Source organism: Salmo salar, chromosome ssa16 (assembly GCF_905237065.1).
Source record: "Salmo salar chromosome ssa16, Ssal_v3.1, whole genome shotgun sequence".
Lineage (NCBI taxonomy): Eukaryota > Metazoa > Chordata > Actinopteri > Salmoniformes > Salmonidae > Salmo > Salmo salar.
In genome coordinates, this window is record NC_059457.1 from 35820770 (window position 1) to 35842622 (window position 21853).

The 21853-nt window shown below is 42.6% G+C and overlaps 1 protein-coding gene across 1 annotated transcript in view; it reads left to right on the plus strand.

Annotated features, from left to right (window-relative positions):
- Positions 1-221: 221 nt before the first annotated feature.
- Positions 222-21853, plus strand: part of LOC106573631 (zinc finger CCHC domain-containing protein 14) — a 39177-nt gene continuing 17545 nt past the window's right edge. Inside the window, exons 1-4 of the mRNA XM_014148858.2 lie at positions 222-1927; positions 14574-14700; positions 20904-20974; positions 21157-21228. Coding sequence (XP_014004333.2) covers positions 1286-1927; positions 14574-14700; positions 20904-20974; positions 21157-21228 — 912 coding nt within the window. The 5' untranslated portion in view covers positions 222-1285. The remainder of the gene's footprint in view (positions 1928-14573; positions 14701-20903; positions 20975-21156; positions 21229-21853) is intronic.

Below are 21853 nucleotides of genomic sequence, written 5' to 3' on the forward strand. Positions count from 1 at the left end.
AAAAATATTTTGAACGGTCATCCAACTCGGAATTGCAAGTCGGATACTCTGGCATCTTGCTAGATCTCAGACTTTACGACCTGAAGATCACTGACATGATTTGACTCGTTTTCCCCTAAGTTCACACTTGTCTTGAAAGCACCAAAGGTACCACACAGCTGTTTTTTCACGATTTCAGGGATATGACAGGATGTCAGGGGGAGGGAGGTATTACTTGAATTGCATTTCAAAACAGCTACGGGCTCTTTATAAAAAGGATAGCTCTAAACATTTGTCTTGTTCAAAACCACTGGGAACTCAGAACTCGAAAATCTCCGACTTCAGTGCGTTCATGACACCAGGGAAATCTCCGACTGGGAAAAATAGTTGTGAACTGTCATCCAACTCGGAATTCGCTGTCGGAAACTTGGGCATATTTCAAGAGCTCCGATTTTCCGACCTGAAGATCTCTGACGTCATGATTTGACCTCGTTTTTTCCGAGTTCCCAGTTGTTTTGAAAGCACCAATTGTTGTTATTCGTCTGGAACAAATCTGTTCGCGTCCCTGGTTAAGTTTACGACCAATAGGATTTAACTAAGTCGTTTGCGTTTAAACTTTAACCCCTAGGTTACTGGCTATAGTTTATAGGCTACATGCAGTTTATGGTCTTCTTTATTGGCAGACACTCAGAAGTTAAACGAATACTATGCGGATTCCCATCGAAAATGGTTTTCTTACAGGGAATAAACGGAAAGTAGTGACTTTGGCACTGGAAGTAAATTATCCATGTGTGTAATACTCATATGGTGTTTTTTATTTCAATCTACTTCATATAGTACTTGTTCCATAATCGACTGACGTGGGGACCTCGGAGGGCTGGTCGAGAAAGCCTGGATGACTGGGTACTACGCCGAGCCTCGCAGTACAGTAACCCGACTCATGCTTTTGTTTATAGACTTTCAAGTGATTATCGCTTTGGTTACATATTTCAACAATGTCGCAACTGGCCTGTAAACAAAGAAAGGCGACGTGCTGTCATTTATTTTCCCGAAAACTCGTGGTCTTGGATAGTCTACATTGAATACGATTATTGTCAACCAAATAACCAGCGTCATTGACCCAGGTGGACGTTTACTAACTGTTCAGGCACTCGAGTTCCTGCACGCTCTCTGTTTAAAGGTTAGGCTACTTGTACAGTAAATGGAGGTTTGTCTTGACTAATTTTTGTCTTGCCATTTTATTATTGTTAGGCCTAATCGCAATCAACAAAATAATCCATGTTTAAACGTGTGAGTCGATTTTAAAATGGTTGAAAATCGATGCTCCGTTCAAAGGGAAGGGGTCTACCGCTGGTTTTCGATATTGAACTCGGCCCAGAGAGCTGAGTTCATTTGTGGGCTTTTGGACCTCTGTGTTCCCATCGAACTACGCTTCCTCGGGTCGTGCTTGGAAGATTTGGCCCGCAAGGACTATCACTCCCTCAGGGATGCCGAGATCAAAGCCAACAACCCCGCTGACCTCTCGAACCTTACCAACATCACGGACGAGGTCGTGAGGAGCAAGCTGCTTATCTCCCTTGCACTTCTCAGCTCCGACAATCGAGAGGCGGCGAGTGTTCTCTTCCGAACGCTCACGCACATCGATAGCATCATAAACAACTACGGCCTGCAGCTCAACGATGGACAAACGGAGGAGCAGTTCCTTCTCCTCTTCACCATGGCATCCAATCACCCAGCTTTCAGCTTTCACCAGAAGCAGGTGCTAAGACAGGAGCTGACCCAGATCCAGGAGATCCTGCAGGTCACCTGTGGAGAGCAGCAGCCCGGGACTGGCGGCTGCCGCGGGACTGGAGCTCTGGCCACCCTGTCTCCCGCCACTAGCATCCCAACCTACATCACTGCGCCCACCCTCGACTCCTGTCAGGTCGGGTGTCCATGTTCTCATAAGGTAGGTAATATATTGTCCTCCCTGTTGTCACTTGATGGCCAAATATATGAATGGTATTGTGCCACTGACAAGTTTGAGCAACCATCCAAAAAACAAAGTTCTAGGATAGCCTACACTTGTAGAAAATAGGTGCTATCTAGAACTTAAAAGGGTTCCCATATGAGAACCCTCTGAAGAACCCTTGTTGGTTCCAGGTAGAACCCCTTTGGTACCAAGTAGAACCGTTTTGGGTTCCATGTAGAACCCAACATGGAACCAAAAATGTTTTTACCTGTAACCAAAAAGCGTTCCCCCATAGGGACAGCCGAAGAACCCTTTTTTTTCTAAGAGTGTACCTAACAAGTCAAAAAGTTAGTGAGTGTCAGTGCTAGGAGGCTAACCAGAATCATTCAACAGCTCCCTACACTGTTCCGGTTCTGGGAGTGATGCATCTTGCGGGACAGGCAGCTCTTGTACCCTCTTTTGGATTAAATTATTATTCGAGGGGACATTTTTTTGTACATACACTGTTGGCCTACATTATTTATAACCGATTGACAATAGATTGTTGTTACACTGTAACTACGCAAATACGCCTACACCTTTTACTTGTGTGGGTTTTTCCAAAAGTAGGAAGAGAATGATAACATTCTAGCCCTTCCCCCATTTCTAGGTCATGTTGAGACATACTAGGGCAATTTCACGATAACAGAATTGATGCCGAGACTCAGATAGTTGACTTTAAAATGTATGTCAAACAAAAACCACTGATTGAAAAGTTAAACAAACCATACAACTCAATGCACAAGGACGACTTAATAATTTCCACAGTAAATTTTACAAAAACACATTTACTATTTTTTTGTCATTTAGCAGACACTCTTTTCCAGAGCAACTTACATGAGCAATTCTTTCACCTAGTCAGCTCGGTGAATTGAACCATCTACCTTTCAATTACTGGCCCAACACTCTTAACCACAAGGCTACCTGCAGAACAGTGCAGATGCAAAGTTTGGTAACACAATGACTGCACAAACAGCACAAACTGACATTCTTTTATCAAAATGTGCATCTGCGCTGTTCTTCAAGTGTGTTTTTGTTAAATCTTCATGGACATTTTTTGAAGTGGTCCTGGTGCATATAGTTGTATGGTTTGTTTAACTTTGCAATTATTGGTTTTGGTTTGACATAAATTTCGACGTGAACTATCTGAGTCTGAGCGTCATTCTGTTATCGTGGAATTGCCCACTACTAACAAATGTGACCTAAAAGGAATGAATTGAACTAAACAAACATGTATTTTTTTTCTGGTCCCCCAGGGGCATGTCTGTCTGTTGTCCTCAACCGTTGGTGTCCTGAACATTCACTCATACACTCTGTCTGTAGATTCAGCATGACTTTTTACCTCTCTGGACAACCAGATGTTAACACAGCAATGTGGGATTATGAAACCTTGTTAACAAAATATACAGCTTTCTTTGCTTTTAGGATTGTGACATTTATTGCAAAAAGTTATAAATGATGTTATGCCATTTTAAGGGGCTTTTGTCAAGCATCAGGAATATTATTGTTGACAAAAAAAACACCTCAAGAAACATCTGGAAATGTCATTACCCTTCTATTTACAATATTACAGTGTGTGTTTTGTGTGTGTGTATATGTATGTGTGTTTGTTTGAGAGTGAAGAACACATAAAAGGCAAAATGTAATGCTTCAAAAGAAAAATGAACCTTACGGCTACAATTAGATTTGAATACATTGGCACACAGACACGGGTTCACTTTTTTTCTATTCTTAAACAAAGGCAGGATCATTACAAGTGCCTGTTTGTCAATGTGTTGTATCAGAGACACCCAGCAAACACACAGGGCTGTTCAAACATGTGTTTGAGGGGAAAGTACCCTGGCTGCTCAAAGGAAAGCGCTTGGTTGTATTTAGTGTTTTGTTGGTCTTGGCCTCCATTAAGTGCAGGTCAGCACATTTCTCAATGCTGAAATCAATCCTGTGTGAGAGAGACTCAACCCTCCAGTGAATCACCAGGAAGTTGTAGTCTAACTGCTGCTCTCTCTGACTGTTTGGAGAAGCCTTTACGTTAACCCTAACCCGATCAGACATGAAACATAGCTAAACCACACACACTCCGTAGTGGTGTTTCATTCATTTATCTGCCATGACCTGTGCTACTGCCATGTCCATTTCAGTTCTAAACCTAGCCCAGGCAGCTAGCATCTCTCCTAGCAGCAGGACCTTCCCTTTCCCCTGAGAAAAAGAGCAGATTTGGCAGGAATGGATGCGGATGTGGCAGTAGCACACTGTAAAGAACGCTTAATTGGTTTCAGAGCTCGTCTGTGTGTTGCTGTTGCTGCTTGGTTGAGCACGTGTGCTGTTTTACCTCTGCTCTTATACACATCAGCCTCACCACTTACAGGGCTTCAAAGAGGAAAGACACAAAATACATAAAATACATTTGGTTGGAATGAAGATATTTGGACTGCACAACTCTAGCTAAGACATTTTGCCGGTACTTGTAAATAATTACAGAAGCAATAAGATTACTGGGCATATGAAAGTAAACACAAGCAGGACGACAGTCTCTTTCAACAGACCTTTTAAAACGGCTCTCCTTTCCAGGAAACTAGTTAGTTATAGGTAAAGCCCTGTGTTTTGGATTATCATGTCACATGATGTAGATTTGATCATTTTACAGAAATTAGAATTGAACCAACAATGAAAGCAATTATCTGAGGATGGTGCTGGACCATCTGAAAGAAAAAGAAAATAGGACAGTATGTTGGAAAACCTTTAATAAAGGGTCATATCCAGGTCATGTGACACGATTAACCAAAATACAGGGCCCTAGTTCAGAGTGCAGTGACCATTACTCTCCCCTAGCTGTCTTGACAGCCTTTCAAGATACCTAATCACAGAGCAAGCAGCACAGACACCTGCTCAGTGTGTCACAATACATTGTCTATGGTCATAACGTATAAATCAATAAAGACAATATATGATACTGCAAAATAGCTATAATATTCTGAGAAACAGCTGCCATATTTGTGGTAACCTTTTACTAATGACAGCTTTTCTTCACTTAAAGATGCACTCTCAAACTTTTGTATAATTTCAGCCACTAGTTTTGAAAGTGGTGCTTAGAAGCCAAAATGGCCCCAGTTTTTTTGGTACTAAGTCATCCATTTGTGTACTACACAGGGCTCAAAAGTGTGACCAAAATGTTGCTGTGCGAACAGGACTTTTATTTTGTGAGCAAAAAAATTATCCAATAAAAAAGCCATGCCTAAAAATATTTCATTGCAACACTCTTCTCTTCACTGCTCAAACAAGACAGACTGAGACATTGTTTACAAATCATAACCAATCATAATGCTACAGATGTTTAAATGTAGCTAATTAAACCAATCAAACGCCAGGCACAACCCTTTTCGCAGAATTCTTCCCCCAGATCTGTGCCGCCCTTTTCTGTCAGCTAAATAATGGCATTAGCTAGCAAGCTAGCAAGCCAGAACAACACGTGGAATTTTACCTTTATTTAACTAGGCAAGTCAGTTAAGAACAATTTAAGCTTTATTTAACAAATTATGAAATGATCAACCACAACCAGAAGAATATGATGATGAGGACAATGTCGCAGATGCTGCTACTGAACCACCTCCTCAGAAAAAGAAAAAGATCTACATGTTTCTAGAGGGGTTGTTTCACAATGTTCTGTGAGCACAATGTTCTGTGAGCACAATGTTCTGTGAGTACTGTTGAACATGTGGAGTAATAGCAGCAGGGAAGACTTAATTGCCACAACCTAAAACACAAGTTTTTGCTAACATATAACTTAAGCCAAAAGCACATCACGTGCCGGGACAAGTACATCGGGGCAGGGCTGGAGCAACATAACTATGTCTACTAGCTACCAGCTGTATTTGACAGCCAAGCCGGTCAACAGGCAGAGCTAACTGACCTAGAGATGAAATGTATCACCGCTTACCACATTGCCAAAGAGGAGATGGCTTTTACCAAATTCAGACTGATGTTACTCACCCAGAAAAATAATGGATTTCAAATCAACCCGACATATGGAACAAGGTTTATTGGCACCATCCTTGGGACGTCCCTAAACTCTAACCCTAAAATAAAGTTGTTTTATAAGGTAGATTCTAGATGAAATAAATTGATTTGTTTATGTGACCGGAGACTGAACATGTATTTCGTTATCCAAGTATCAGTTCATAGTCAGCATGTTGCCTTGTTACATTACTGTTATTAGCAACATAGTTTTGTATAATTTTTTTTTCTTTCTATCTGTTAGCTGAATGCAGTATATCATAACAGTTATCAGTTTGTGGTTGGACTTTTAAATACAATAAAGGTTATGTTTTAATCACCTGTAAAAATATGTTTGTTGTTGCACTTTTGCATACAATCAATGTTCTGTTTTGTATAATACATTTGTTTGTCCAAAACGAATCACCTATGTAAATATGTTTGCAGTTGCACTTTTGAATACAATTTAAAAAATATGTTTTTATTCGAATGTCTTGCCCACTCTCTAGTGATGCGTTCTACATCATCAAAGTAACAACTGATGACAATTAAGAATGATAGGACGGACAGTCATTTGCAGTAAAAAAAAAAGTTTAACATTTTCTGGTGCGCCTAACTACCAATTAATTTATTTAGAGCCCTGGTACTACGTCATCTATTTCATGTGATATGTTTCAAATTTTGCAATTTGTATGATTTTACACGATTTTTGCAATTTGTGTGATATGTTACGAATCCAAGTTGTGCAATATGTCTCATTGTTTGTGCATTCGATCCCTGAGTGCATCTTTAAATGGGAATTTAACCACTTTATTATTCAGTAGGTCCAGCACCATACCAGTGTCTAAATACAGTGCCTTCAGAAAGTATTCACACCCCTTGACTTTTACCAAAACATGTTGTGTTACAAAGTGGGATTAAAATTGATTTAATTGTCATTTCTTTTGTCAACGATCTACACAAAATACTCATGTCAAAGTGGAAGAAAAATTCGAACATTTATTTAAAAAAAATCATAAAACAATAATATATGTTGATTATATATAACACTTTTTTGGTTACAACATGATTCCATATGTGTTATTTCATAGTTTTGATGTCTTCACTATTATTCTACAATGTAGAAAATAGTAAAAGTAAAGAAAAACCCTTGAGTAGGTGTGTCCAAACTTTTTACTGGTACTGTAAGTATTCACACCCCTGAGTCAGTACTTTGTAGAAGCACCTTTGGCAGTGATTACTGCTTTGAGTCGTCTTGGGTGTGTGTGTATAAGTTTTGCACATCTGGATTTGGGGATTTTCTCACATTTTTCCTTGCAGATTTTCTCAAGCTCTGTTAAGTTAGATGGGGATTGGTGGTGAACAGCAATCTTCAAGTCTTTCCACTGATTTTCAACAGGATTCAAGTATGGGCTTTGATTGGGCCACTCAAGGACTTTCATGTTCTTGTTCTGAAGCCATTCCAGAGTTGCGTTGGCTGTATGCTTGGGGTCATTGTCCTGTTGGAACGTAAATCCCCCCCCAGTTTAAGGTTGTTTGCATGTTCTCATCAAGGATGTACCTACCTGTAAAGTGCATTCGGAATGTATTCGCTTTTTCCACATTTTGTTATGTGTATATATATATATATATCATATTATATATCATCTTTTTTTTCCCCAAGATGGCGTAGCAGTTCAGACGTCCTCTACCCTCCTCTTGTCGTGTCCCGTGTATATATATATTTACATATTTTTTCTTCACTTATCTTTTTATATATATATATTTTTTTTAATTCTAAAAACTCAACCTCAAAGCACTCTCCTGCAACCCGCCTCACCAATTTAAAAAAGAAAGTATTATTTACCTCATCTGAATTCCACAACAGAAGCTAGCAAGAGGTTAGCCATTTTCACTGGCTAACGTTGAAGTTCAGCTAGCCACGGTTAGCTGTCCTCAGCTATCCATTAGCTCGAAAAGCTATCGCCAGTTTTTGTACAGCGCGACTCAGACCAGAGCATACCGGACCTATTCTCTCTCCTTTCCCCGATTTCTACCGCAGGCTCTGGACATTTACACCTGGATCTTGCAGCTAACTAGCTGCTACCTGAGTGACTATTGGCAACGTCGGTCACGGAATTAACACACATTATTACGGAGCTAGCCAGCTAGCCAGCTGAAGAGTTCCGTCAGCCACTCCTGGGCTATTCCTGAGCTAGCCAGCTGAAGTGTCTCCTGGGCTACAACTCACCTATCCTGACCCGTTTTACTGCCGATGCGGAGCCCCATCGGGTCTTCACGACTGGACCACCGACGTTATCTGCCCGAGGGAGTTATCCAACTGGCCCCTCCGTCGCGACGTAACCTGATCGCCCATCTGCGGCCCGCTAATCGTTAGCTGTCTTTTCGGCTGCGATCTGAATAGGTCTATCGGAACACTTTTCTTGGGCCACTATAACTAACTATTTTGCCAACTTGGACTGGTCCCCCCTTCCACACGGAACCCCACTAACCCACAGACGGAAACGCACGAGGTGGCTAAAAACAGACCTCCCTCCCATCTTCCACCAGCTTGCTACCTATGGCCCGGCTAGCTGTCTGAATCTCACTGGACCCTTTGATCACTCGGCTAAGCATGCCTCTCCTTAATGTCAATATGCCTTCTCCATTGCTGTTCTGGTTAGTGTTTATTGGCTTATTTCACTGTAGAGCCTCTAGCCCTGCTCATTATACCTTATCCAACCTCTCAGTTCCTCCACCCACACATGCTATGACATCTTCTGGTTTCAATGATGTTTCTAGAGACAATATCTCTCTCATAATCACTAAATGCCTAGGTTTACCTCCTCTGTACTCACATCCCACCATACCTTTGTCTGTACATTATACCTTGAAGCTATTTTATCGCCCCCAGAAACCTGCTCCTTTTTCTCTCTATTCTGGACGTCACAGACGACCAATTCTTATAGCTTTTAGCCGTACCCTCATACTTATTCTTCTCTGCTCCTCTGGGGATGTAGAGGTGAATCCAGGCCCTGCAGTGCCTGGCTCCACTCCTACTCCCCAGGCGCTCTCTTTTGATGACTTCTGTAACCGTAATAACCTTGGTTTCATGCATGTTAACATTAGAAGCCTCCTCCCTAAGTTTGTTTTATTCACTGCTTTAGCACACTCTGCCAACCCGGATGTCCTAGCTGTGTCTGAATCTTGGCTGAGGAAGTCCACCAAAAACTCTGAAATCTTCATCCCTAACTACAATGTTTTCAGACAAGATAGAACGACCAAAGGGGGCGGTGTTGCAATCTACTGCAGAGATAGCCTGCAGAGTTCTGTCCTGCTATCCAGGTCTGTACCCAAACAATTTGAACTTCTACTTTTAAAAATCCACCTCTCCAAAAACAAGTCTCTCACCGTTGCCGCCTGCTATAGACCCCCCTCGGCCCCTAGTTGTGCTCTGGACACCATATGTGAACTGATTGCCCCCCATCTATCTTCAGAGCTCGTGCTACTAGGTGACCTAAACTGGGACATGCTTAACACCCCAGCCATCCTACAATCCAAGCTTGATGCCCTCAATCTCACACAAATTATTAATGAACCCACCAGGTACAACCCCAAAGCCGCAAACACTGGCACCCTCATAGATATCATCCTAACCAACGTGCCCTCTAAATACACCTCTGCAGTTTTCAACCAAGATCTCAGCGATCACTGCCTCATTGCCTGCACCCGTAATGGGTCAGCGGTCAAACGACCTCCACTCATCACTGTCAAACGCTCCCTGAAACATTTCAACGAGCAAGCCTTTCTAATCGATCTGGCCCTGGTATCCTGGAAGGATATTGACCTCATCCCGTCAGTAGAGGATGCCTGGTTATTTTTTAAAAATGCCTTCCTCTCCATCTTAAATAAGCATGCCCCTTTCAAGAAATTTAGAACCAGGAACAGATATAGCCCTTGGTTCTCCCCAGACCTGACTGCCCTTAACCAACACAAAAATATCCTGTGGCGTTCTGCATTAGCATCGAACTGCCCCCGCGATATGCAACTTTTTAGGGAAGTTAGAAACCAATACACACAGGCAGTTAGAAACGCCAAGGCTAGCTTTTTCAAACAGAAATTCGCTTCGTGCAACTCCAACTCTAAAAAGTTTTGGGACATTGTAAAGTCCATGGAGAATAAGAACACCTCCTCCCAACTGCCCACTGCACTGAGGATAGGAAACTCTGTCACCACCGATAAGCCCACTATAATTGAGAATTTCAACAAGCATTTTTCTACGGCTGGCCATGCTTTCCACCTAACTACCCCTACTGCATTCAACAGCACTGCACCCCCCACAGCTACTCGCCCAAGCCTCCCCCATTTCTCCTTCTCCCAAATCCATTCAGCTGATGTTCTGAAAGAGCTGCAAAATCTGGACCCCTACAAATCAGCTGGGCTTGACAATCTGGACCCTTTCTTTCTAAAATTATCTGCCGAAATTATTGCAAACCCTATTACTAGCCTGTTCAACCTCTCTTTCGTGTCGTCTGAGATTCCCATAGATTGGAAAGCAGCTGCTGTCATCCCCCTCTTCAAAGGAGGTGACACTCTTGACCCAAATTGCTACAGACCTATATCCATCCTACCCTGCCTTTCTAAGGTCTTCGAAAGCCAAGTTAACAAACAGATTACCGACCATTTCGAATCCCACCGCACCCTCTCCGCTATGCAATCTGGTTTCAGAGCTGGTCATGGGTGCACCTCAGCCACGCTCAAGGTCCTAAACGACATCGTAACCGCCATCGATAAGAAACAATACTGTGCTGCCGTATTCATTGACCTGGCCAAAGCTTTTGACTCTGTTAATCACCACATCCTCATCGGCAGACTCAGTAGCCTTGGTTTCTCAAACGATTGCGTCGCCTGGTTCACCAACTACTTCTCTGACAGAGTTCAGTGTGTCAAATCGGAGGGCCTACTGTCTGGACCTCTGGCAGTCTCTATGGGGGTACCACATGGTTCAATTCTTGGGCCAACTCTTTTCTCTGTATACATAAATGATGTCGCTCTTGCTGCTGGTGAATCTCTGATCCACCTCTACGCAGATGACACCATTCTGTACACTTCTGGCCCTTCTTTGGACACTGTGTTAACAACCCTCCAGACGAGCTTCAATGCCATTCAACTCTCCTTCCGTGGCCTCCAACTGCTCCTAAACACAAGTAAAACTAAATGCATGCTCTTCAACCGATCGCTGCCTGCACCTGCCCGCCTGTCCAGCATCACTTCTCTGGACGGTTCTAACTTAGAATTTGTGGACAACTACAAATACCTAGGTGTCTGGTTAGACTGTAAACTCTCCTTCCAGACTCACATCAATCATCTCCAATCCAAAGTGAAATCTCGAATTGGCTTCCTATTTCGCAACAAAGCATCCTTCACTCATGCTGCCAAACATACCCTCGTAAAACTGACCATCCTACCAATCCTCGACTTCGGCGATGTCATTTACAAAATAGCTTCCAATACCCTACTCAACAAGCTGGATGCAGTCTATCACAGTGCCATCCGTTTTGTCACCAAAGCCCCATACACTACCCACCACTGCGACCTGTACGCTCTCGTTGGCTGGCCTTCGCTTCATAATCGTCGCCAAACACATTGGCTCCAGGTCATCTACAAGACCCTGCTAGGTAAAGTCCCCCCTTATCTCCGCTCACTGGTCACCATAGCAGCACCCACCTGTAGCACGCGCTCCAGCAGGTATATCTCTCGGGTCACCCCTAAAGCCAACTCCTCCTTTGGTCGTCTCTCCTTCCAGTTCTCTGCTGCCAATGACTGGAACGAACTACAAAAATCTCTGAAACTGGAAACACTTATCTCCCTCACTAGCTTTAAGCACCAGTTGTCAGAGCAGCTCACAGATCACTGCACCTGTACATAGCCCATCTATAATTTAGCCCAAACTACTACCTCTTCCCCTACTGTATCTATTTATTTTATTTATTTTGCTCCTTTGCACCATATTATTTATATTTTATCTCTGAACTTTCTTCAAACTACAAATCTACCATTCCAGTGTTTTTCTTGCTATACTTTATTTACTTTGCCACCATGGCATTTTTTTGCCTTTACCTCCCTTATCTCACATCATTTGCTCACATTGTATATAATCTTATTTTTATTTTTTATTTTTTTCTACTGCATCATTGATTGTATGTTGTTTTACTCCATGTGTAACTCTGTGTTTTTGTATGTTGTCGAACTGCTTTGCTTTATCTTGGCCAGGTCGCAATTGTAAATGAGAACTTGTTCTCAACTTGCCTACCTGGTTAAATAAAGGTGAAATAAATGAAATAAAATAAAAATATATAAAAATCTGCATCTATCTACAGACAATACCCCAAAATTACAAAGCAAAAAAACGTTTTTTATAAATTTTAGCAAATTTATAAAAATAAAAACAGAAATGCCTAATTACATAAGTATTCAGACCCTTTGCTATGAGACTCGAAATTGAGCGCAGGTGCAACCTGTTTTGATTGATCATCCTTGAGAACAAGATTGAACTCTTTGGCCTGAATACCAAGCGTCATGTCTGGAAGAAACCTGGCACCATCCTTACATTGAAGCATGGTGGTGGCAGCATCATGCTGTGTGGATGTTTTTCAGCGGCAGGGACTGGAAGACTAGTCAGGATCGAGGGATAGATGAACGGAGCAAAGTACAGAGAGATCCTTGATGGAAACCTGCTCCAGAGCACTCAGGACCTCAGACTGGGGCAAAGGTTTACCTTACAACAGGACATCGACCCTAAGCACACAGTCAAGACAATGCAGGAGTGGCTTTGGGACAAGTCTCTGATTTTCCTTGAGTGGTCCAGCCAGAGCCCAGACTTGAACCCGATCGAACATCTCCGGAGAGACCAGAAAATAACTGTGCAAGGACTCTCCCCATCCAACCTGACAGAGCTTGAGAGGATCTGTGGAGAATAATAGGAGAAACTCCCCAAATACAGGTGTGCCAAGCATGTAGCGTCATACCCAAGAAGACTCGAGGCTGTAATCGCTGCCAAAGGTACTTCAAGAAAGTACTGAGTAAAGGGTCTAAATCTTTATGTAAATGGGATTTTTAATACATTTGCAAACATTTCTAAAAAACAGTTTTTGCTTTGTCATTATGGGGTATTATGTGTACATTGATGAGGGGGAAAAACGAAGGCTGTAATGTAACAACATTTGGAAAAAGTCAAAGGGTCTGAATACTTTCTGACTGCACTGTATTATGTGATTTGTTAAGCACATTTTTACTCCTGAATTTATTTAGGGTTGCCATAGCAAAGGGGTTGAATACTTACTGACTCAAGACATTCTCTTTTAATTTTTTTTATTTATTTCTAAAATGTTCTTCAAACAAAATTCCAGTTTGATATTATGGGGTATTGTGTGTAGATCAGTGACACACAATCTCAATTTAATACATTTTAAATTCAGGCTGTAACACAACAAAATGATATGGGAAAAGTAAAGGGGTGTGAATACTTTCTGAAGGCACTGTATTCCTCATAACAATTCTATCTCTGAGATCTTCAGACTGTTCCTTGGACTGTTCCTTGGACTGTCCCTTGGACTGTTCCTTGGACTGTCCCTTGGACTGTTCCTTGGACTGTCCCTTGGACTGTTCATTGGACTGTCCCTTGGACTGTTCATTGGACTGTTCATTGGACTGTCCCTTGGACTGTTCCTTGGACTGTTCCTTGGACTGTCCCTTGGACTGTTCCTTGGACTGTTCATTGGACTGTTCCTTGGACTGTCCCTTGGACTGTCCCTTGGACTGTTTCTTGGACTGTCCCTTGGACTGTTCCTTGGACTGTTCCTTGGACTGTCCCTTGGACTGTTCCTTGGACTGTTCTTTGGACTGTTCCTTGGACTGTTCCTTGGAATTACAGATAATTGTATTTCTGGGGTGCAGAGATAAAGTAGTCGTGTAATAATTATGTTAAACACTATTATTGCACACCGAGTGAGTCCATGCAACTTATTATGTGACTTGTTTAGCACATTTTTACTTGCCATAACAAATGTTGAATACTTATTGACTCAAGACATTTCAGCCTTTCTTTTTTTTATTAATTTGAAAACGTAAAAAAAAAACATAATTCCACTTTGACAGTACGGGGTATTGTGTGTAGGCCAGTGACAAAAAATCTACATTTAATCCATTTTTAATTCAGGCTGTAACACAACAAAATGTGGAAAAAGTAAAAGGGTATGAATACTTTCAGAAGGCACTGTATGTGGTGATAATGATTTTCTATATTTTGTATTGAAAAATAGTGTCCTAAGAAAATGACCCCATAGAATGTCCAATTTGTAAGTCGCTCTGGATAAGAGCGTCTGCTAAATGACTTAAATGTAAATGTAATGTCATCAGAGGTAATTTTCAAATAAATTCAGGGATTTCCAAAAGTCCGTGAGTGTGATCCTGTCTCTTACCTCTTTAAGGCATAATACATGAGGGAGATGATTATATGACAGTGAGTGAGTAGGGCAGTCTGAATGACAGTCAAGGTGCTGAAGGTTTAGTAATCCCTAACCCTCTGACCATGATATTAACCTACTTGACATGACCTTTGACCCATGTTTCACAGACACTGCACCGAGAGGTCGGGGCAGGGCGAGGGAACGAGGGAATTGTCCCAGAATCCATGCCTCGCATGCCATCTCTCTCATGCCAGGAGCTGCCAGTCAAGGTGCATGTTGGAAAACACAGCAAAGGTGAGAAACAAAACTTTTCTCTGTCACGCTTATCCACAGAACTCTCTCACACTAATTTACTCTATATACGAACGAGACAAGGACAGGACATTCCAGAGACAATAAGGGTCAAGGTTCACTCCAACAACGTCACACATGGGAATGTGTAGTACTATGGGAATCTTGAGATCACAGGTGTTCCGTTGTCGCTCATACAGTACGTGTCTTTGGAGGAAGCATTTCAGTTTACAGATGTAGGATCTTAATTTGATCATTCATTTGTTGCTTAGAATTTTCCTGCACAGCTGGAAATGCAAACTTGTAGTGTATTCAAGGTTTAAAAAGTATTCTAAAGTTTGTAGTTTCCACTTTAAAATGCCAGACTTGCTTTGCCCTAATGAAAAATGTATCAACACCTGCAAAAAATATCCATTAATTATAATCCACATAATAATTTCCATTTCCTTTTGCTACAGGATTATTTTCCTTTTGTAGCAAATTGGCTGAAATTAAGATCCTACATCGGTAGTTGTCAGACAGATTATGCTTTTTAGTTGTGTCAGACACTCACACATGCACCCAAAACAAGAAACTACATGCTGAAATACCGATATCGACCAACCAGGCTCCTTGAGGAATGTGGAGGCATGATTGCCCTATGGCCCTCCACCAATCATAAGGAGAGAGAGAAGGTTGCTCATTAATCTAGTTCTCAACCTGAGGGAGTGCTGGCCGTGTGCCATGAAGGGCATCAGTGTTATGTTTTACACACTGCTACGCTGCTCCAGTCTGGAGGGAGCAGCTGCTGCAGGAATCTCCCATCATCCTCTGTTTCACACTTCTCATTCTCCCATTCACTCCTTCACACTGTACATACTACTGAACAGTTCCACTGCTATGTGGAATGATGTTTACAACTTTTACTCTACTAGAGTGTCACTTAGGTATTGAGGTATTTGTTATGAGGGGGAATACTGCTATTCAATGAGAGTGTAGCAGATTGTTCTTCTTCTCCTTAGTACAATATTTGTAAATATTTGCTGCCATAGGCTCTGAATAGACCTGAATAGACAACTTGTACGCATGCACAGACAGAAAGAAACAAACTCACAAAGGGCCACGCTTGTTTGGATTTGGATGATACTGTTGCTTGGGATTGTTTTAGGGCCACATACACTAAAGCTATAAATATTGTATGTTTCTTAGTTGTCTGCATGTTTTTTTTTGTCTTTTCTCTCTTTTTTCTTGTTGACTAGACCAAAACCCAGATGTTCACTCCAAGCGTGGTCACATGTTATGTAATTCACAAGCCAAATTTTCTCCTCCAGTTTTGGAAAGTTTTACCTGGAAATGGGAGGGGCTTGGTGGACAATGATGACCTCAGCAATGTCATTTTTCTCTGAAATCCTGACAATAGTAGGCAGTAGATGTTACTACAGTAGAAGAGATCTAAATCTGTTTTAGATTCTCCTTCTTTGATACACTGTGTCTCATCTTGATGTCCTTCTTTCTATACTATAGGCACCACTTGACTGGTCAGTGGATTGTACAGTAACATTTGTAGCGACGTGTTGTTTTAATGTCATATAAGAAAACAATGTTGAACATCCTTTTACTGTCTGTCTATAAGTTTTTCCAAGCTCTCTCGCTCTCTAAGACAAATGGTCATAAAAGTGACCCTTCACACCTAGGTATGATACATTGTTACGTCACAGGACTACAAAAGGACTCTGCTGTCTCCCACCTCACTCTCTTATCCTGCTGGACCTCTCAAGTTGGACCTCTCTCGAGGAGGGAGATGAACCTCCATCTTCAGTAGGCTGACCACAGGGCCTGGACCTTAGCCTTTAATGGCAAGAACTGGTGAATTTAGCTTAGTGAAAGTACATTTTAGGGAATAGTACCTTTACTCCAGTACAGACATTGGTACGGAAGAGCCCATGCACTAAACAGTCTCAGAAGGAGACAGTCTTTAAAGAGCTAGTGTAGCCTGAACAGTACATTTAAGCCAACCTTCAAGGAAAGAAGGAGAATATGATTTAGAGCACAGCCTCTGCAACTCAAAGGAAGAACCAGCAGACAGAGCCAACAGGGACACAACCCAGAGGAGCAGCCCACGAGGGACCTTCCAAACTCAGAGGAAAGGAGCGAGAAACCACCACCAAGGAACCCCTCAACTCAGGACACACCGCCATCTTTCCTTTGTTCACTTCCATGCGGCCTAACCAGAGCCAAGGACAACAGACTTTGTTCACAGACTGAGTATCACATCTTTAATATTCAGATATCTTGAGGTCTCTTTCTTGTCTTTCGTTCTACTTCCTACCTTTTCATGATCCCTCTCATTATGTTTGTAAAGTTTTTGATTAGCGTTATTAACTGTTGATTGTATAAAGAACGTGTATTTGTCTAGTTATTCTGGGAAAGAACTCCAATTGATTCTCAAAGAATTCATACCTTCATATTCATCCATTTATTCATTTATTACTATTATTCAAATGTTAGTCTTATAGAGTTATTGTAACCAACTCACAAGTCAGGCCTACTTAGATGACCAATTTTGTCCAAGAAAGGACTGGTGCCCCGTTAATAATTTAGACACTACCTTACACATGTAATATTATGAACTCATGTTACACAAACTGTATAATGGTATAATGAGTCAGTGTGTAGGAATGTCTTCTATCTGAGGGTAGTTTAAGTATGGGTTGATCGTTAAGGGTGTTAGAGGATTAAGGAGTTGATAGTTAGAGGAGCAGATTAAGCTGAGGGCTGATATTGCTTTGAAAGGAGCAGGTCTCTCCGTTACTCAGTAGGATCGGCCTCTCCCCTCTCTGGTAACCCAATGCTGGGCTAGCTACACTACCTCATGGCTAGGGCTGCATGCCTGTCATCACACAGCACAAAGCAGGACGAACATACCTACACACACACACACACACACACACACACACACACACACACACACACACACACACACACACACACACACACACACACACACAGAGCAGCGAGGGAGCACTTGTTATTGAAACATGTAGATAGTGAGTGACTTACTTTGTAATGCCATCTTAGTTTTGGTGTCATTATCATACTACACACACCGCACGAAATGTGCTGATAATGTAAAAAAGACAAACACTGTCACTGTTGATTAGTCACTTTGTGTGTCTCTGTGTGCCAGTGTATTGCACAGGGTATAATATGTAACCAGATCTGTTAGAATGGTAGTATGCCCTGGATTAATGAGCCTGGCACCAGGCATATGGAGCCTCCAGCACCTACTACCTACTGAGAACGGGCAGGGTGCTGAGGGAGAGGCTGGGTGGCATGGCAGAGGGTACAGGTCACCTGGGTGGCAGGGGGCTGATGGAGTGGGACCACCTGATGGGGCAGGGTGGCAGAGCAGGGGACTGAGGGAGAGGGACAACCTGACAGGGGGCAGGGTGGCAGAGCAGGGGACTGAGGGAGAGGGACAACCTGACAGGGGGCAGAGTGGCAGAGCAGGGGACTGAGGGAGAGGGACAACCTGACAGGGGGCAGGGTGGCAGAGCAGGGGACTGAGGGAGAGGGACAACCTGACAGGGGGCAGGGGACTGAGGGAGAGGGACAGGGGGCAGGGTGGCAGAGCAGGGGACTGAGGGAGAGGGACGACCTGGTGCAGGGTGGCTTGGTATGCAACAGGGTGCTGAGGGAGATAGACTGCCTGGGTGGGTGAGAAGGACCGGGACATGGCTAGGTTACATATGAGCACATGGCTTGGGTTACTACTGTGTAGTACAGGATGTGGTTGAGAGGACATGAACTCTGTCCCTTAGGTTGAGGATGTGTGTGTTGGAGAAGGTTTGAGATCTGTGGGCTCAGCTTTGGCTGAGTGGTGGGTGGAGGGAGGAGTTAGTGTGTGGTAGATAAACTGAGTTTGCACATTAAGAGGTATGATTTTTGGGTGAAGATGGTGTATTTTGAAAGACTAGCACTGTGAGAAAGGGCAGAAAGGTGCATAATGTTTCAATCTTACAAGCTGTCCCCAGATCTGTTCCTGGACTGATGTCAGTTGGCCTTCCTTGTTTTCCTCAGTGCTTGTAATATGTTTAATTTCACCGTAGTGGGTTTTTAGGCTACAGACTTAGGAAATCCCTAGAAACATTGTATCACAGTTCAATTCAAATAGGAAATCTGGCCCATTATCAGTACTGGAAGAAGATTTTGGGTGAAGTTGGTCCTACACATGAGTTTGGACCAGAGAGGATCTCTTTTGGCTGAAGTGGTTGTTGTTGGTTTAGGAGTTAACTCACATACTTGTCCTCAGGGGGTTATTAGGTTATTTTAGCTATGAGATATGAATAGCAGTCAATGTCTTTTTCTTTCTCATCACTACGCCTTCACTCTGTTTTCGGAGAGTGATGCTTTAACACAGATAATAATTCACACTGCCCTCCTGTCTACACCAGACAGTCATGGGAAAAATGACTAACATATTTTGGAAACCTCGAATAAATCCATGTAACTAAGCAATTAAACAGTGAAAGAAGAGGAATTCTTGCCAGTAGGTCACCTGTAGTGCAATGCTCTGAATCTGGAAAGATACTAAGATAGCAGCACTCAGTTTGTCTGTGAGAATTTAGGCCTAACTGATAACAGGTGAATGTGCATGGTCAATGCTCCACAGGCAGGCTTTGGCTATGTATGATCAGACTATACCAAATCATCTCAATTAAGTCAACTAACCATTTGTTTACAGGATGTAGATGAATATTCAGTTGCCTTACAGTAACATGGGTGATATGCTAAACTAAGGAGGGGATTGTGTCTGTGTAAACTCTGCTGTGAGAGTGATATTAGGTCAGTGCTATTGTCTTTGGCTACTGTCTGGTTCTGTATGGTCTGAATATGCGCAGGGTAAGGAGCTCACACAGGAGAGAGGGTTCAGCACAGACAGCACGGACAGTACTGTAGTTCCTCCTCTGTTCACACTCCAGAAGCACACACGTCACATTCACTTTCCCCACTCACTCACTTTTCTACACACTGTTCCTACTCTCTCGTTTACTTACTCACCTTTCTTTTCTACACACTTCCTACTCTCTCTTTCACTTACACTCACCTTTCTTTTCTACACACTGTTCCTACTCTCTCTTTCACTTACTCACCTTTCTTTTCTACACACTGTTCATACTCTCTTTCACTTACACACTCACGTGTACATGTGTACACACACACACACACACACAATGGGTTTGATCCTGCTGCTTCTGTATTGATCTTGATGGAAGTTCTCGAGAGTAATGGAGGTTTGAGTGGGTGGTTAGGTAGGAGCAGGCAGGCAAGCAGTCTTACAATGAGGAGGCCTATAGACTTTCTGCGCTGCTCCTCAAAACATTCCAGATAGGTTCACACTCGCCCGCCAGGGGAGAGGCCCTTTCCTGGCCTGACTGAGACCCAACCCTCTGGGGAAGTAGTGACGGGAGGTTTTTCACAATATTTAGCCATTTCTGATCCTGTCAGATAAGAGGCTTTCAGCACAGAGCTTCATTCAGCTAGCTAGCGCCTCTCCCAATGCTAATACACAACAGAGGAAGTGCTGAGTCTGCAGGGTATATTTAACACACAGACCTGTGTGTGTGTGTAATCTACTGTGTGTGTGTTTATGAGTGTTGTGTATGTGATTTCAGAGGGTGTGTGTGTTCTCTGAATCTCTGCGGAGCTCAGCCAAAATGTCACTGGCAGGATCCCTGAAATGTGCCGTTAATCCAACCATAAATCTAGATTATCCTCCTGTCACTGATTCTCTCCATTGCTCTCTCTTTCTTTCTACCTAGTTTCTCTATCTGTATGCTCCCTCTAGTCTTTTTTGTTCTTTCTCACTGTCCTCCTCTGAACTCTTTCCAATTTTCCTGTGGTTCTATGAGATTGCGAGTTTAAAGTGTTTAATGTGTTTAAATGAACACCAGGTGACATCGTTCCCTGTGATTTTCCCTCTCTGAACTCAGACATTTGATTTAATTACATATATTTGGTGCCAAAACAACATGTGTCTGTGGCTGAATCAGCCTTGAAGGCACAACCTACAGCAGAGCTAATAGTACCACTAATCACTCAATTTCGTCTAGCATGTGCTAGCATACTCTAGCATGGTATAATGTAGGACTCTGAAGCACATGATGCTCTTAGTTTGTTAGACGATGTTATCAGATAATTAGAATGATCATTTGTTTGTATTTCAGTGAACATAGAGAGGATAGAGCTGAGGGGAGTAACCAACAAGGGGGGGAAACCAAGTGAATATATGCTAGAGGTGAGCACACACACACACACACACACACACACACACACACACACACACACACACACACACACACACACACACACACACACACACACACACACACACACACACACAGTTACAGTTAAGTATGTACTGTATGTTCGTTGTCATATCCTGTTGCCCTCTCTACTCGCTCTCTCCTCATCCCGCAGGTCAAATGGTCAGACTCCTCTGTGTCCACTGTGAGCAGGACTCACCAGGAGGTGCTGGACTTTCTCTCCCAGGTAAGAGAGTGGCCGAAGCAGAGAGAGGGGACTGAACGCTTGTGTCTCTTATTGACTGTTCCGCTAACTAGCAGCTACCTATTTTCAGGTTAGGACATACAGTATTTGAAGTGGAGGGAAAAAACTGTCTTATGTCCACTGTACCCATCTGCTGTCTGTTGGATATTTGTATTTGTATGTATTATGGATCCCCATTAGCTGCTACCAAGGCAACTGCTACTCTTCCTGGGATCCAGCAAAATTAAGGCAGTTTATACAATTTCAAAAACATTACAATACATTCACAGATTTCACAACACACTGTGTGCCCTCAGGCCCCTTCTTCTCCACGACCTCATATCTACAATACTAAATCCATGTGTATGTGTATGTTATTGTGTGTGGGTGTGTGTATGCATGTGTCTGCGCCTATGTTTGTATTGCTTCACAGTCCCTGCTTTTCCATAAGGTGTTTTTTTAATCAGTTTTTTTTAAATCTCATTTTACTGCTTGCATCAGTTACTTGATGTGGAATAAGTTCCATGTAGTCATGGCTCTATGTAGTACTGTGTGCCTCCCATAGTCTGTTCTGGACTTGGGGACTGTGAAGAGACCTCTTGTGGCATGTCTTTTTATTTATTTATTT